This window comes from Balaenoptera ricei, chromosome 1 (assembly GCF_028023285.1).
Source record: "Balaenoptera ricei isolate mBalRic1 chromosome 1, mBalRic1.hap2, whole genome shotgun sequence".
NCBI lineage: Eukaryota > Metazoa > Chordata > Mammalia > Artiodactyla > Balaenopteridae > Balaenoptera > Balaenoptera ricei.
In genome coordinates, this window is record NC_082639.1 from 108,738,073 (window position 1) to 108,756,985 (window position 18,913).

At 37.2% G+C, this 18,913-nt stretch overlaps 2 protein-coding genes across 8 annotated transcripts in view; one reads left to right on the plus strand and one right to left on the minus strand.

Annotated features, from left to right (window-relative positions):
* RPRD2 (regulation of nuclear pre-mRNA domain containing 2) overlaps positions 1-18,913 on the plus strand; it is an 87,152-nt gene that overhangs the window by 10,773 nt on the left and 57,466 nt on the right. The gene's annotated exons all lie outside the window — the stretch shown is intronic.
* On the minus strand, positions 12,307-12,900 carry LOC132351602 (programmed cell death protein 5). Its single transcript, XM_059901502.1, has one exon. It carries the CDS (start codon positions 12,829-12,831, stop codon positions 12,454-12,456), a length of 378 nt encoding a protein of 125 aa, XP_059757485.1. The 5' UTR covers positions 12,832-12,900; the 3' UTR covers positions 12,307-12,453.

Sequence of the window (18,913 nt, forward strand, 5' to 3'; positions counted from 1 at the left end):
CTTCGTTTCTGTGCGAGGGCTTTCTCTAGTTGCGGCAAGTGGGGACCACTCTTCATCGCGGTGCGCGGGCCTCTCACCATCGCGGGCTCTCTTGTTGCGGAGCACAGGCTCCAGACGCGCAGGCTCAGTAATTGTGGCTTACGGGCCCAGTTGCTCCGTGGCATGTGGGATCTTCCCAGACCAGGACGCGAACCCGTGTCCCCTGCATTGGCAGGCAGACTCTCAACCACTGCGCCACCAGGGAAGCCCGTGGGTTTAAATTTTGGTTGCAGCCTTTTATCTTTCCCTCATCTCTCTTCCTTCACTTCACTTGCTAGTGATTAGTTTCACTTACTTTCACCCTATGGTTTCTTTGGTACCCACCAGAGGTGGCTGGGGGGAGAAAGGAGATTGATTATTTCCTTTAGTGAAAGTTTCACTGTTAGAAGGGAAAAGATTTTTTAATGTTAGGCATTATAACTTATCATTTTTAATTAAAAAAAGACCTGAATGGATCCTGTGCTGTTTTTGTGTTCCCTTTACTGTCATGATAGTTTTAAAATGGTAGCATAACACATTATTTTAAAATGATGATCTCTAAGAGGCAGTCAGCATTACTTGAGTTATTAACATTTCTTTTATAGTGTATTCTTATGTCTAAAGATACAGAATTCAGAAAATTAATTTAGAAATATTGGGTGCTTACTCTACGTAAAACTTTGTTAGGTCGCTCGCTGAAAGAGATGGAATTATGAGGAACTTAACGTTTCGTAACTAAGATAAGAATTGAACAAAAATAACTTGTTCTGGGAAGTATGATAATATGAGTTTTTATATGCTGTACCAGTTTCGAAGAGTTATCACTTTTTGGTTGGAGTGAAGGTATGATTCACTGAGCACCCTTACTAGATATCACACACACACACACACACACACACACACACACACACATATATATATATTCTTATAATCCTAACATAAGCTCTGTAAGGTAGGAGTTGTCCCCACTTAAAATTCTTATAAACCGAGGCTTAGGGAAGTCAACTGATTATTTTGAGGAAATTGTCAGAACATTTTTATAGCATAGGAAAGGGAGACTGCCTGGTTTCAGGGTGGCTAAGCATAAGCTTAATTTTTTTTCCACCCTTGGTTTTGTTCTCTGAAGGCAGAAGGTGAGAGTGAGTGGGAGAAGTACAAGAAATACGGTGGGTTCAAAGCCTGAGTTGCTTACAAGTACTTTGTTATTATTTAACAATGTTCTTTATTAAATTTCCAATCATTAATACAGTTAACGTCACAAACATTATCACTAATAGATTTAGTAATAAATAGTTAACATTTCCTGAGTTCTTATCATGTGATCTCATTTAATATAACAATTCATGAGGTATTGATATTATGTAATTTTTATTACTTAGTAAGGCTATTAGTGATATATATGTAAAATTACGCTGATGAAGGGAAAATAATAAAGAAAATGTTATAGATGATATAACTGAAGCACTTGAAGGCTCAGTGAGGTAAAATTAATTGTTCAAGTTTCATAGCTAGTAAACAGTAGAGCCAGAATGAAAATCTAAGCAGTCTTGACTCCAGAGCCTACTCTCTACCTTTGTGCTAGACTGCGTTCCACTTCTTTCAAAGTTTATTGGTATTTTGTAGTGTTCCATAGTGTGGTATATATAGTATAATGGTTCCCAAACAGCCCTTGTGCCTGTTTTTTCCCAGCTTTTTTATATATTATTGACGTGTAACATTGTGTAAGTTGTGATGATTAGATACATGTATAAATTGCAAAATGATTACCACAAGATGTACTCTTCTAGTAACTTTCAAGTATATAATGCCATATTGTTAACTATAGTCACCATGTTGTACGTTAGATCCCCAGAACTTATTCATCTTATAACTGCAAGTTTGTACCCTTTGACCAACGTCTTCCCGTTCCCCCACTCCCTGGCTCCTGGCAACCACCATTTTACTCTGTTTCTGTGAGTTCTGTGCCTGTCTATTTTGAGGATTTCACGGAGCTGCAGAGGTGAAAAAAATTCATTAACTCGTATATAGCAATAAATTGAATATAGAAGCAGATATGAGAACTTAGTTGTCTTCTATTAAGCCAAACATTAGATTTTCAAGAATGTAAAACAGTGCTACTCTCCTCACTAAATTTTTTCTCTTGCAAATATAGTTATTTTTAATAAAATATGTATAACTTATTAACTGAATGGTTTTATTATTTTTAATAAATTAATAGATATTTTAAAATTCTTAGTTTTAATTTATAATACAGTAAAGAGCATAAATATAACTAACCCACATAAGCAAAAGCTCTTTGGGGTCTTCAGTAATTTTTAGGAGGGTAAAGGTATCCTGAAACCAAAAGGTTTGAGAATTCACTGATTTATTGATATGTTGTAGAATGACCTTTATCAAGTTTCTGCAACGTACACATCCATTGTCTCTCATCTTAATACTGTGTATTGCCCAGGGGTTACCAGATGTTATTTTATAACCATTTAATTACTGTTTTTTAATTTGTGAGATCATAAGTTTGGTAACTTTTTATTTTGCCAAATAAGGATGTAAAATACACTACCATTTATATTATCACTATCATTTTATAAATTACCACTTTATATGAAAAATTTGCCTTAATGTCCTTGTCTTTCAGATCTTAGCTCAAATGTCATCTCCTTAGAGGTTGAGCCCTATCGTCCTAGCCAGAGCCTACCCCGCTTTGCTCCTACCTGTCATTCTCTTATTGCATCACCCTATTTTATTTTCTCTATGTACGTTTTCCCATTATAAGATATTACCTTATTTATTTGTTTATTTACTGAGATGCATGTCCCGTCACCCCCAACTAGAATGTAAGCCCATGACAGCAGGGACTTTGTTTTGCCCACCACTACCTCCTCAGCACCTTGAAGATGGTGTAGAACATAGAAAGTGCTTAATTAATGACTTTCTTATATCTGACCACAGAGCACACTTCGAGAATTGTTGCTATAGAGGTTTTACATAGTTTTGTTTACATAGATTTACATATGTAGGGGGATATACAATATTGTATAGTGGTTAATTGGCAAAGTACATGGGCTTTGGACTCCAATAGGCATTATAATTGTTACTTAACCTCTTAAAGCCTTTAAATAGGGATAATAATAATACAACACACCTTATGTGATTGTTGGTGGTATTAAAAAAGATAATTCATATAAAGTGCTTTGCAAACTACCTGACATTTAGAAAGCTCAGCACTGTACAACAGAAATTAACACAACGTTGTAAATCAACTACACTTCAATAAAATATATATATATATATAAAGAAAGCTCAGCAAATGGTAACTATTGTTGTTTTTAAATGCAATTATGGTATGCATTTTTATTACACCATGTTTCATGCAGGCCTGTGTGTTTAAGCTTTAAATTCTTCCAGTTAATCCTGCATGCCCTAGGTGAAATTTTAAGGTTAATAATCCAAAGGAATGAACACAGATTTTTTAGGCCTTTTTATTAATACTAGAGAATGCCTGGAAAACACACTAATTTGGAAACAATTTACCTATTTTGAGTATTTCATGTACCTATTTGTATAACAATATCTTGCAGTTCTAGAAGTTCATAGAATTTAAGAATCTTTCGTGTATTTTTATAGCTGTTGTGCTAATATGAAAATGCATCTCAAAGAAGGGATTTCACAGGGACAGCAATATCTTTAGTGCTGCTGGATTTTTAAAAATAGCCTATCAAAAACAAGGAGTTTATAAAAATTTAAGTTGGAATAATAAAGACCAAATATTAATCATATTTTCATTTTAAATTTGAAATTAAAGATTTTTTAAAAAGAAAATTTCATTTCAAGATACATTTTGGAAGATCAATTTCACTTTGTTTTAAAAGTCTTTAAAAACCTGATAATAGAAAAGTGAATAGCTTTTTGAAATCCATTTATAGGTCATCCTTACACATATATACTGTGTTTAGTATAAACTAGGATAAGAATTCATTTCTATTCTCCTATTCATTCTTATCCTCAGATTGCCATGTACAGTACATATGTTATAAACTGATAAATGTGGATAAGATACAGAGAAAATAAAACATAGCAGTAAACAAAAAATACAGTATGAATTTGACTTTGTACAACAGCATTTTCTAGAAAGTGGTGATGTTTAGTTTAGGTTGTCACTGTCAAAGCTTAGGTCCTACGAAGTTAAAGTTAAACCTGTTTCATGTTGCTAGACTTTAGTACCTTTAATAAAAATGCTTCATGAATTTCCAGAAGGAGTGGGGGATAGGCTATTCAGTATTTTCCAAACTTATTTGACCATGGAGTTACTTTCTTTTCTAGCCATCTCATGTGATTACTGTTCCATGGAACACACATTGGGAAGCTTTGTTATGGATGTTTTTCTAGGAAACCCCCAATTAAAGAGCAGAGAGAACCTATTTATATTTGTGTGTAAGTAAGAAAGGCTTCATGGAGGAAACATTTGTTCAAAAAAGATGTGAAGCAGGTGAAAGAAGGCATCTCAAATACAAACAAAGGTGTAAAAGAATCAGAAGCAGAGAGTGAACAATCAGAAGTACACATAGACAAGTGAGGATGGAAAAGACAAAGAGAAGCAATAAAAGCCATGATTTTTAAGACATGGTGGGGAGGGAAGGTATGTTGAAAACAAAGTAACTATGTATAGGCACAAAAGCTACAATAGATAGTGATTGTAACACTGGACAAAAATTACTTTTTTGTAATACTGGTATTAGTATATTTTCGGATTTATTCGAAGCTTTTAGAATTCAAAAATTGAAGTTACGTCTGTGAGCCCAGATTTTTAATGTATTTCATATTTTAAAACATCAAGTAAAAATGTAAATTTATAAAAACATAAATATTAAACATAGATTATCATTGTAATGTAAATCATCAGCTCTTCCTGCCTTTGCTGCTTCCTTTGACTTTGGTCTTTTTGTCTGAGGTACCTTTATAATTGCTTTGTGTGATGTAGCTGGTTGGGTTGGACTTTAGTATCTTCTTGCCATATTTAACTCCCCTGACCAGTGCTTTCGGAACCACCTGTCTATGTTCAGTAGTTCAAAATTGCCGAAGTTTTGACTTTTCTTGGCCAACTTGGGAAATGTTTCCCTAATGGAGTTTAAATCCTTTCTTTTCCCTAGGAGAGATTCTTTGTTATGGAAGGTTCTTTCCCTCAGGTGCAGACTCTCCCTATAAGTGGGCCAGGACAAAGGTAGAGGGGGGTGAGTCAGGGGAGTTTCCTGAACTGCATAGTTAGTAGGGTAAGGAGTTTGTGGTGAAAGTGAGAGGAATGGGGGTGGGTGAGTTGGTAGGAAAGAGATAAAGGCAACCAAGGATGACGAATGAACTGCTTTTGTATTATACCAACAAAAATATTGTATTTTGGTCTTTAAAATAGCAATACCTGAAACTGATATTACAGTTTCCAAAAATAAATGATAATATGTTTGGGGGAAGTGTTCAGGAGCCACTATAATAATCTAACCAAATGACAAAGATTTGAAAGAATATAAGTGGTAGTGGAGAGGACAGATAAGATCTAAGAGGTATTTAGAAAATAGAATTTGACAGAACTTGCTGACCAGTTGGATGTACAGGATGAAGTTAGAGGAAAGCTTGGAAGATGGATCCTGTGGATTCTGTCTTGGGTGACAGGAAATTTGGGAGGAAATAGATGATAAAAGCAGGCTTGCACACATGGAGTTGGAGTGTCTGGAGGGCATCTGAGACAAGTTGTTTAATAGATAATTAACCATTTTGATAGTGCTTATAATCCTAATATTGGCTAATATTTATTGACAGTTATATACTTAATGCAATTCTAGGAATTTTTTGTGTATTTTGTCATGTAATCTTGAGAAAAACCTTTGAATAAGTAGGTACTATTATTTCATTGTATAGATGTGAAAAGCATCTCATTGTATAGATGAGAAAAGGTCATGCAGTTGGAAATAGGGGCTGGGCTTTGAAACTAGTTCTGACTAACTTAAATATGTTCATAACCACTATATTGTATTTGGGAGGGAGCTTTGGACTAGAGATGGAGACTTAGGAATTGTAATTATATTGGTAGTAGTTAATGAATGAGCACTTCAAGGGACACAGTATTTTAAGTGAGAAGAGAATAGGGCCAGTGAAAGAACTTGGGAAACACCAGAGTTTCAGAAGAAAAGGTATCTTAGGTAGAGGAGAAGATCAGAGCAAAGTAATTTCTCAGAAATTAAGGGAAGAGAAAGTTTGCCAGTGGAGTTTCCAAGGAACATGGTTCTGGGAAAGGGCATGATTGTACTGGGGAGAAGGGTGAATAGGACAATTTCTGTTTCTGATGGTATGACAGACTAGATATTTTGCAGAGAGACTATATTTTTTTTGCCCTAAAAAATAACTAAATCCTGCAGAAATTGTAACAAACATAACTTTTAAAAATAAACTTTATTCTAGAATAGCTTTAGATTTACAGAGAAGTTGCAAAGATGGTATAGAGGGTTCTAGTATACCCTGCACCCAATTTCCCCTGTTGTTAACATCTTACATTGGTATATGGTACATTTGTTACTGCTAATGAACCAATACTGATAGGTCATTATTAACTAGAGTCCATACTTTATTTGTGGATTTCCTTAGTTTTTGCCATATGTCTTTTTCTTTCCCAAGATCCCATCCAAAATTCCACATTACATTTAGTCATCATGTCACTTCAGGCTCCTTTAGACTGTAACAGTTTTGAGGAGTATTGATCAGGTATTTTGTAGAATGTTCCTCCATATGGATTTGTCTGGGGAATTCCCTGGTGGTCTAGTGGTTAGGACTCTGCGCTTCCACTGCAAGAGGGCCTGAGTTTGATCCCTGGTTGGGGAACTAAGATCCCTCAAGCCGCTAGGCGCGGCCCAAATGAATAAACAAAAATATGCGTTTGTCTGATACATTTTTTTTTTCATGATTAACTGGGGCTATAGGTTCTTGGAGAGAACACAGGAAAAGTGCCATTTGCATCACATCACGTCAAGAGTATCCTGTCAACATGACTTATCACTGATGATGCTAACCTTGATCACCTGGCTGAGGCAGTATTTATCAGGTTTCTTCACTGTAAAATCACTGTCTCCCCCCACCCCCTTATCAAACTACACACTTTGGAAAGAAGTCACTGTGCACAGTACACACTTAAGGAGTGCAGAGTTGATGTTCCACCTCCTTGAGGGGGCAGTATCTTTGTGCATGGAAGGTTACAAGCTTAATTTTTAATGCATTACTGAGTATGCTAAAAAAGTTAGGGCGCTCTCTCAAGGGTCTCTTCTCACAAAAGTGAAGAGTCAGCTGAAGCAGGAACAATGAGCTGTGAGCAAACAGAAAAGGCAAGGTTTGCTCTCAAAGGCAAATGCCCATATTAGCACTAATGGGAACCTAAGCCTTTGGCCCACAGCAAAGTGGAAGAACCCTCTGAGAAAGATGCTAAATTGGACCAAGGTCAGTACTATCCTGATTCTGCCATAGCACTTGCAAGTACACTTTGAGAGAAAGTTTTTTCTGGTTTGGCTCTTTGAATTCCCACAGATAAAATTCAACAGAGAATTACCAAACACAAGGAAATAAGTCACTTTGAGTGAGATTTGGTAGAAACAAACCCCTAAAGACTTAAACTATTAATAAGATACAAAATATAAAATAATCATGTATAAGATGTTTAAATTAATAAAAGGGGCTAGGGGCTTCCCTGGTGGCGCGGTGGTTGAGAGTCTGCCTGCCAATGCAGGGGACATGGGTTCGAGCCCTGGTCTGGGAAGATCCCACGTCTGGGAAGATCCCACATGCCGCAGAGCAACTGGGCCCGTGAGCCACAGCTACTGAGCCTGCGCGTCTGGAGCCTGTGCGTCTGGAGCCTGTGCTCCGCAACAAGAGAGGCCACGATAGTGAGAGGCCCGCGCACCGCGATGAAGGGTGGCCCCTGCTCGCCGCAACTGGAGAAAACCCTCACACAGAAACGAAGACCCAGCACAGCCAAAAATTAATTAATTAATTAATTAAAAGAATAAATAAATAAATAAAATAAAAGGGGCTGCTCTTCATTGCGGTGCACGGGCTTCTCATTGCGGTGGCTTCTCTTGTTGCGGAGTGTGGGCTCTAGGTGCACGGGCTTCAGTAGTTGTGGCGTGCAGGCTCAGTAGTTGCGGCACACGGGCCCTAGAGTGTGCAGGCTTCAGTAGTTGCAGCGCACAGGCTCAGTAGCTGTGGCTTGGAGGCTCTAGAGCACAGGCTCAGTAGTTGTGGCGCACAGGCTTTGTTGCTCCGCAGCATGTGGGATCTTCCCGGACCAGGGATCGAACCCGTGTCCCCTGCATTGGCAGGCGGATTCTTAACCACCGCACCACTAGTGAAGTCCTGGAAGGCGGATTCTTAACCACTGGACCACCAGGGAAGTCCCCCAACAGCATTTTAAAATTAAGGTGTGTACATTGTTTTTTTTTAAGACATAATGCTATTGCACACTTAATAGACTACAATGTAGTGTAAACATAACTTTTATATGCACTGGGAAACCAGAAAATTCATGTGACTCACTTTATTTCTATATTTGGAACTTTATTGTGGTGGTCTGGAACCGAACCCACGATATCTCAGAAGTATGCCTGAACTGAAAGGAGAATTTACCAGCTTTGTTATCCTAGTGAGAGAGTTAAAATGTAGCTGTTAATTATTGGTAGTTTAAGCAGATACAAAATATGTAAAAATATAGAGAATTTATACTATACTACCATATCTGATTTAATTGACTCACATATAGAGAACCCTGTGCTCCAAAATTAGAAAATGTGCATTCTTTTTTGAACAAACAAGGAATATTTAAACCAATTAGTGATGTGTACTGGCCCCTAATGCAAGATTAGTATAATTTTAGATCCTTTGTATCATGCAGATTCATGTTCTTTAGCCATATAGTACTTTTAACTTAGAATTTAATAGCCAAAACAAATATTTCCCCTTTGCTTGGAAATTAAAATGTGCATTTCCAGATAACTCATGGATCAGAGAATAAATCATAGTGGAAATTTAAAAATACATAGCACTGAATAGTAATAAGAACACTACATCGAAACTAATAACTCATTTTATTGAGTGCTTACCATTTGTTTATTTGGGATCCATCAGTGAATACATCAAGATTTCTGACCTTGTGGATCAATAAATATAATGAAAAAGTAAATTACCTATTATGGTAGAAAATGAAAAAATCGTATGGGAAAAAAGTAAAAAGAGCAGGGTAAAGGGCATTGGAATTAACGGTGGAGATTGGGGGACCGGTTGCAGTATTAAAGGAAGCACTTAAAATAGGCTTCATTGAGAGAGTGAGAATTGAGTAAAGACCTGAAGACACTGAGTTACCGGGTGCACATCTGGAGGAAGAGGATTCTAGGTAAAGGGAACAGTTAGAATTAAGACGCTAAATTATGAGTATATCTGGTATGTTCAAAGAATAGTGTTCCAGAACACTATGGCTGGAATGGAGTGAAAGTAGATGAGGTCAAAGAGATAAAGGAGATGGCAGATCACGTAGGGCAAAGTCTTTGGCTTTTACTTAGAGTGGAAGTAGTAACCATTGGAGAGTTTTGAGCAGAGAGTTTTGAGCATGCTCTGACTTACCTTTTAAAAGAATTCTCCACTGCCATGGCAAGAATAGACTATAAGGAGGAATGGACAGAAGCAGAGAGACCTATTATAAGAGTAATGTAATAGTCTAGGTGAGAGATGATGATGGCTTAGATTGCAGTGACAGGGATAAAGGTCATAAGAAGTAAATGATTTCTGGATACGTTTTGAAGACAGAACAAATTGCTGACAGTTTGAGAAAAAGGAGGAATTAAAGATAATTCCAAGGTTTGTGTCCTGAGTGATAGAAGGATGGAGTTGTCATTAACTACGTGATGAAGGCTTTGAGTAGACAAGATTTGGGAAAGATCAAGAGTTTAGTTTTTTGTTTTTTGTTTTTTTCTTTTTTCTTTTTTTTGAGAGGTGGCTTTTTTTGTTTTGTTTTGTTTTGTTTATTTATTTATGGCTGTGTTGGGTCTTCGTTTCTGTGCGAGGGCTTTCTCCAGTTGCGGCAAGCAGGGGCCACTCTTCATCGCGGTGCGCGGGCCTCTCACTATCGCGGCCTCTCTTGTTGCGGAGCACAGGCTCCAGATGCGCAGGCTCAGTAGTTGTGGCTCACGGGCCTAGTTGCTCCGTGGCATGTGGGATCTTCCCAGACCAGGGCTCGAACCCGTGTCCCCTGCATTGGCAGGCAGATTCTCAACCACTGCACCACCAGGGAAGCCCCAAGAGTTTAGTTTTTAACATGTTGAGTTTGAGATATCTTCTAGATACTTTGGTGGAGATGTCATGTTACACAAGTAGGTATATGGGTCTTGAGTTAAGTCTGGACTGGGATGCAGTAAAGCTGTACCTAAGGGAAATTTGTAACCTTAAATGCAAGAGGCTGAAACTTAATAAGCTAAGCATCTTTTGTTTAAAAAAAAAAACAAAACAGACAAAGAACAACAGAATAGGCCCAGCCAAGGAGAGTAGAAGGAAGGAGATTAAAAATAAGAACAAAGAATAAGTACAAAAGAAAGATAAAATAGAGAAGGTCAGCAAAGACAAAACTTGCTTCTTCAAAAAGCCCAGTAGGGGCTTCCCTGGTGGCACAGTGGTTAAGAATCCGTCTGCCAATGCAGGGGACATGGGTTCGAGCCCTGGTCCAGGAAGATCCCACATGCTGCGGAGCAACTAAGTCCATGTGCCACAGAGAATGAGCCGGTGCTCTAGGGCCCGCAGGTCACAACTACTGAGCCCGTGCACCTAGAGCCTGTGCTCCGCAACAAGAGAAGCCACTGCAGTGAGAAGCCCACACACCGCAACAAAGACCCAATGCAGCCAAAAATAAAATAAATAAAATTTAAAAATAATACTAAAAAAAAAAGTAAAAGATAAACCTTTGTCAGGATTGATCAAGGAAGAAAAAAAGAGGAAGCATAAATAAACAATATTAGGAATGGAGAGGGGGCATGACTACAGATAAAGTAGAAATTTAAAAATCATACGAACAACTTTATGCCAATAAATTTGAAAACTCAGATGAAATGGACAAATTCCTTTAAAAATTAATAATCCAAGAAGAATTAGAAAATTTGAATAGCTCTGTAAGTATTAACCAGACTGAGTTAGTAGTTTGTAAAATCTTCCTATGAAGAAAACATCAGGCTCATGGAATGAACGTCTTTGGCAGGAGGGCAAGAAGGTCTCAGAAGAGCTCAAAGATGAATGAGATCATATCAAAAGGATGTAAGAGCTGGCTTGAAAGGGATTTTACTGGCTAACTGTGGGACAGTTTGTACATCAAAAAGAATGACAGTAATGAATGAGGAAAAAAAATCCCTGTGTCTATAGTTATATTCATTAAAAGAAAAGAGAAAGAGAACAAGGGAGGGGCAAGAAAGAAAAACTCTTTATAGAAGAATGTCATCTAATAAATTGCATACTTTTTGTATGTTTAATGTTAAATAACTAATATATATGTATACTTTTTTTTTTTTAATAATAAATAGCTTGTCCTAGGTGAGGACATGGAGAGACATCTGGCCATTGTAGTAGACAGTGTTCCAAATATTTGAAGGAGGAGGGAAGGTAAGAAGTGAGAAGGTAGCTATGATGGATTATGTAATTAAGGGAGTGTTATTTTCAAATGAAAGTCACTTCAGTATACAGAATTAGGGAGCCATTAACTAGTTTGTTTTTTAACAAACTTTTTATGATTATAAAAGTACATTGTAAAATTCAAACTATACATGTGTTACAAAATGAAAAGTAAGTTACCCATCACCTTCCTCTATATGCCAAGTTCCATTATTAACAGTTTCTTATTTTTTTCTTATATACGTTAACATTGTTGTGCAACCATCACCAACATCATCTCCAGAACTTTTTTTCATCTTCCCAAACTGAAACTCTGTACTCATTAAACAGTAACTACCCATTCCTCCCATCCCATAGCCCCTAGCAACCACCATTCTACTTCCTCTTTCTATGACTTTGACTACTCTAGGTACCTCATATAAGTGGAATCATATAGTATTTTTCTTTTTGTGACTGGCTTATTTTACTTAGCATAATGTCTCTTTAAGATTCATCCATATTATGGCATGTGTCAGAGTTTCTGTCCTTTTTAAGGCTGAATAATATTCCATTATGTGTGTGAAATTTGTATATATGTATATCACATTTTGTTTACCCAGTGTGTTCTTTTTTTTTTTTTTTTTTATTTTGCATAACAAGTTTATTTTTAAAAGGCATATAGACAGTAAACAAAGTAAACATCCCATCAAGATCTTAACTTCTGCCAAGTATTCTCTGTCCTAGAATTGCTCCATTAAGTCCCAGTCTCTAGACATCTTAAATTCAATAATCGTCATCTTCATCAGAGTCCATTACTTTTCTTCTGCTGAATTTAACTGTTGTTTTCTTTTCTGTTTGTTGGCTTACTTTCTCGAGGATTTCTATTAAACCTTGTTCTGATACCTTCCCACTTAGTTGTCCATACCGTGCCATCTGTATAAGGTAATTCTCTACTGCTTTAGTTTTCTCAGGCTTTACAAGTGCTAAGTTACTTAATCGGGCCCGGGCTGACTGATCCAGAACTTGGGCTAAGATACTGTTTCTCATTTCTGCTTCCCTTTGCTTTGCTTCCTGTTGTGCTGCATCACCAGGGTCCCCGTGCTTCGCCTGCAGCTCGGCCAGCCTGTGCTTCCTCAGCGCCTCGAGCTCTTCCTCCGCCATGGCGCGGCCGTCCGGAGCGAGCAGCCGCGGCCAGCGTCCAGCCCACTCGAGAGACCGCTGGCAGCCCCTCAGCGCACCCAGTGTGTTCTTAAAAGAGAACTGACTATAGACATAGACTTTTTAAAATTACAAACAAATACATCTTCAGCTTTACATTAATAATTTTTAAAGCCTAAAGGAAATGGAGAAAATGTCCATAAAAATATTGGCTTAATATATAGAATATATATATTCTTTTTTTTTTTTTAATTTATTTATGGCTGCGTTGGTTCTTCATTGCTGCACGCGGGCTTTCTCTAATTGCGGAGAGCAGGGGGCTACTCTTCGTTGCTGTGCGTAGGCTTCTCATCGCGGTGGCTTCTCTTGTTGCGGAGCTCGGGCTCTAGGTGCGTGGGCTTCAGTAGTTGTGGCACGCGGGCTCTAGAGCGCAGGCTCCCTAGTTATGGTGCTCGGGCCCAGTTGCTCCGCAGCATGTGGGATCTTCCCGGACCAGGGCTCGAACCGGCGTCCCCTGCGTTGGCAGGCGGACTCCTAACCACTGAGCCACTAGGGAAGTCCCTATATTCTTAATATATAGAACCCTTATTGGCTTAAGAAATAGAAAACCTGAGAAAGGCCTAGAACCCAGCTGGTTTAGCAGCCATACATTGTATGATCATGTAAGTGTGTTTGCTTTTATTAACGTGTTCTGTGGCTGAGTATTAGTTTGAAATAATTTTTTGTCTTCAAAATTTTAAACAAGGCTGTTTTTCGTATCCAAGTGGATGTCTTTGCCGGGCTGCATCGGATCTCATCAAATTAAAAAATAATCTCTATGACTTACATTCAAGGTTGTAACTACTCAGAATTCAGTCTGTATTATAGTTATTTGTCTGTGATGAATAATGCTGCTATGGATACTTTTGGGCACATGTGCAAGAGAGGAATCGCCACATTGAAGGGATGCCACTGTTTGACTTTACAAGTGTGTGTTGTCAATTTGTTTCTCATTTAAAATCCCATTAAAAGTACTTTAAAATGATCAATAAAACTGACAAATCTTTAGCCAGACAAAGGAAAAAAAAAGAAGATGCTAATTACTAATAGCAGGAATGAAAAAGGAACAACAGTACAGATCCTGCAGACATTGAACTTCCAGAAATTTTGTAGTTAGATTTTACAGTTAGGTCTATAATGCATTTCGAGTTAATTTTTGCAAATGGTACAAAGTGTGGGTCAAGGTTGTTCTTTGTTTTTTTTAAATGGATGTCCAACTGTTCCAGTGCCATTTGTTGGAAAGACTGTCCTTTCTTTATTTCTTCATTAAATTGCCTACGCACCTTTGTCAAAAATCAGTTAACCATATGAGTCTATTTCTGAACTCTGTTTTGTCCCATTGATCTGTGTCTGTCCTTTTGCTAATGCCTCGCTGCCTTGATTACTATATCTCGTTTTGAAATCAGGTAATGTGAATCCTCCAACAAGATTTTCAAAATTATTTTAGCTATTCTAGGTCTGTTGTCTTTCCATTTAAATTTTATTTATTTCTTAAATTAATTAATTTATTTATTTTTGGCCCTGTTGGGTCTTCGTTGCTGCGTGCAGGCTATCTCTAGTTGCAGCGAGCAGGGGCTTCTCTTGTTGCGGAGCATGGGCTCTAGGCACGTGGGCTTCAGTAGTTGTGGCACGCAGGCTCAGTAGCTGTGACTCGCGGGTTCTAGAGCACAGGCTCAGTAGTTGTGGCACACAGGCTTAGTTGATCCATGGCATGTGGAATCTTCCCAGACCAGGGCTTGAACCCGTGTCCCCTGCATTGGCAAGTGGATTCTTTTTTTTTTGGCAGGCGGATTCTTAACCATAACCATTGCGCCACCAGGTAAGTCCCCCATTTAAATTTTAGAATTAGTTTGTTTTTTCCAAAAATCATGCTGGGATTTTGATTAGGATTATATTGAATCTATACATTAATTTGGGAGAGAATTGATATCCTAACAATGTTGAGTCTTCCAACCCGTAAATATGGTATATCTCTCCACTTATTTAGGTCTTCTTTGATTTCTTTCATCAGTGTTTTGTATTTTTTTCTCTGCATGCATATCTTATTTTGCTAGATTCTACCTAAGTCTTTCTTGCTGTTATAAATGGTTCTACGTAAAAAAAAATTTTTTTCTATCATGTGTTCTTCAACTCTACTAAACTCACTCACTAGTTCTTGTACCTATTTTGTAGATTCTTTGTGGTTTTTCTATGTAGACAAATCATGTCTGCAACAAAAGACAGTCGTAATTTCTTCCTCCCAATTTATATGCCTTTATTCCTTTCCCTTGTCTTACTGCACTGGCTAGAACCTCTAGTTGTAGAGAAAGGGTGAAAGTGAACATCCTGCAGCTTTCAGTATTTCACCTTTATGTATGAGAAAGTCTGTGATCTTGGGATAGGCAAAGATTTCTTAGGACACCAACAACACAATCCATTAAAAAAATTTTTTTTGTAAGTTGGACTTCATCAAAATTATGAAATTTTGCTGTTTTAAAGATGCTATTAAGAGATGTTTATAGTGGTTTTATTCATAATTACCAAAACCAAAAAAACCCAAATACCCTTCAACAAACAAACTGTGATACAAACAAACTTTAGGACATCCTTGAAATGGAATATTATCTTAGAATAAAAAGAAATGAAATGTTATGTTTTGTATATTTTACCACAATTTTTAAAAAAATGACTTAAGGGAATTCCCTGGCGGTCCAGTAGTTAGGACTCTGCGCTTCCACTGCAGGGGGCACGGGTTCGATCCCTGGTCTGGGAACTAAGATCCTGAATGCTGCACAGCATGGCCAAAAAAAAAAAAAAAAGACTTAAAAAAAGAAATGAAGTACTGCTACACACACATAGATACATGTCAAATGTATTATGCCAAGTGACTCAAAGGTTATGTATTATATAATTTCATTTATATAACTCTCTGGAAGGGACAAAACTATATGGTTAGAGAGTGGAGGTAGGGAGAGGGGTTCACTAAGAATGGGCAGGAAGGATTTGGGGGGTAATAGAACTGTGGGGGTTACACCGCAAAATGTGTCGTAATTTATATACCTGTACATTAAAAAGGGTGAATTTTGGTGTATGTAAATCAAACCTCAATAATAAACCTGATTTTTTTTTTTTTAAAAAAGCAAAACACCAACACAATAAATAAAATGACTTTCTGTTTCTCCACATCTTTGCCAAATCTTGGTACTGTCAGCTCTCTTTAATTTTTTGCCAGGTTTGTGGGGCGGGTAAATGCTGTCTCCTGATCTTAATTTGGATTTTTCTGATTATTAATGAAGTTCTTTTTTGATTGGCTATTCAAGATTCCTATTCTGTGAAATGCCCATTTGTTTCTTTTGTCCACATAAGAAGTTACAAGGAGTTTCTCCCAGTTAGAGGTATGTCTTTGTACTCTCTTTATGATGTCTTTTTGATGAAGAGAGGTTCTTAATTTTAATAATATTAGATTTATATATGTATTGTGGTTAACCCACTTTTTATTATGGTTGGCACACTGTGTTTGGGTTAAGAACTCTTTCCCTATCTTATGGTCATAGAGATGTTCTCCTGTGTTTTCTGCTGAAGCCTTTGGTTAGCCTATTGTATTTGTCCTTATTCCATTCAGAACTGATTTTTGTATATGACATGATAGAGTTCATTTTCATTTTTTTTCTATGTAGAAACACCATTGTCCTATCTACTTTAATGAATAGCATTCTCCTTTTTCCCAGTGATCTGCAGTGCTACCCTTGTCATAAATGTCAGTTAACACAGATCTGTTTATGGGCCCTCCATTTGGTTCTAATGGTCAATTTGGCCATACCTGCGCAAATTCCATAGCCTGTTATATGACGTCATGGTATCTGGGAGGTCACATTCTTCTACCTTGTGTCTTTTTATTCTTAGGCCTTTGCACTTAACATATAAAATGGAGAATCAGCTTGTCAGATTCCTTAATGTATTTTATTAGGATTTTGACTGGAATTCTATTGAATGTGTTGATCAATGTGGAAGAACTGATCTGATATATATGATAGTCTTATCCCTATGGTACTTCACTCTTTGTATTTAAGACTTCATTATCACGTTATGTGGTTCCTTTTTATTTCTAACGGAAATTGTTATTTGCTAACAGTATCTACTTCAGCGGACACAGAATTTTATCAAGAATTTTTCTGTAAATATAGTGAATGATATTTACAGATTTTCTAAGATAAAGCCATCCTTGAGTTCTTGGGATAAATAAAAGACCATCTTCATACACTAATGCTGCTTCTGGCATTTTTGTGATCCACAGATCATGGGTCCATGTAATCTCAAGAAAGAAATTTTCCCAGCACAGTTAACACACAAGTCTAATTATTGATAGTAAAAAGCAAACTAAGCAATGAAGTGTTTAAGCATTCATTTATTTTGGTAGCTCACAATGAGTCAGGATCAGAGAAGATCTATTGGACTAGTAGCTTCTAGACATGGGCCAATCAATTTAAGAAAATAAAAAAACTAAAGGTGCTGAAATAGGATTGTTCATATTTCCAGTTGACATTAAAATCATTACCATCATTTCATAAAGATATTTTAATTACCAGAAAAATAGGAAGAAGATAATAGAGAACCATTCTTTAACTTGGATACATTTTGCTTTAGGAGAAATAAGCTGCTATGTCCTTATTTTTCTCATTTCTCTGCAAACCAATGGAAATTTCATCACAGGCTATGGCCAGAATTTGGGAACCGCTGCACCAGGCCATATTATACTGCTTCTTGGAAATTTTTCTATACTTATTAGATAGATGGAGAAAAAAGGGCACAGTACCTGACTCTGACAGCTGATTGGCAGACATTATATTATGAAAGTGTTATGGAAAGTAATTCCTCTAAGTTTTTGGTAAATGTGTAAGTTTATAACTCTTGGTTTCACATATATTTTCTTGGTGGTGGTGGCGACATTGATGTTGAAATATATGACACCCTGGTTATAAAAAGTTGATTGTTTTCTCACAAGTTACTCTTTCTTAATCTTTGTGGCATCTCTCTTCCTTCTCTGTTAGAGAAGTATAAGGTGTGGAGAGTAAGGTAGATTATTGTGATATAAACTTAAGTACATAATTACCAAGATAAATTTGTTAAAAGAATTGATATGATATATTCTAAATGTACAGTGGAAATGTTTTGGGAATTAATTTGTTGGGATTAGCCACACTAGTATTTCCCTTCATTAATGTAAATAATAAATAGTTGTGCTAATACTCATTGAAGATGAAAAGGAATAATCTGCTTTTTTTGACCTCAAGTTAGACTATGGAAGTAGGCAGTCGGTCAATAAAAACATAATAAAAGGGCTTCCCTGGTGACGCAGTGGTTAAGAATCCGCCTGCCAATGCAGGGGACACAGGTTCGAGCCCTGGTCCGGGAAGATCCCACATGCCGCAGAGCAGCTAAGTCCGTGCACCACAACTACTGAGCCTGCGCTCTAGAGCCCTCGAGCCACAACTACTGAGCCTGTGTGCCACAACTACTGAAGCCCGCCTGCCTAGAGCCCATGCTTCGAAACAAGTGAAGCCACCGCAATGAGAAGCCTGCACACTGCAACGAAGAGTAGCCCCCGCTCGCCTCAACTAGAGAAAGCCCGCGCACAGCAACAAAGACCCGACGCAGCCAAAAATAAATAAATAAATAAAATAAAATTAAAAAAACAATAAAAACAAAAAAAAAACATAATAAAAGGCTAGTTTGTATTCAGCACTATGAAAGATGGAAAAGAAGTAAATGATATAATTCTGTTTCAAAGAATTTACAATCAAGCCAAGGGAAAGCTAATGTGTGAAGCAGTACATGATGTTAAATATAAGAGCAGTGTAAGTTCAGAGTTAAGAAAGATGGAAGTGGTTTCAAGAGCTGTCTTTGAGGACCAGGGTTTTGACTTGGGTTTTGAGATGAGAATTCAAATAATAAAAGGAGAAGAGTAATGTCATTTTAGATGGAAGAAGTAGTGTGAACATTTTTTTTAATCCATGAACGGACAGCTTGGCTATGTAATTAACCAACATTTGAATCGTTCCTGAACAGA

Coding starts and splice junctions, on each gene's coding strand:
- LOC132351602 (XM_059901502.1), bottom strand. CDS start 12,831: ATGGCGGAGGAAGAGCTCGAGGCGCTGAGGAAGCACAGGCTGGCCGAG.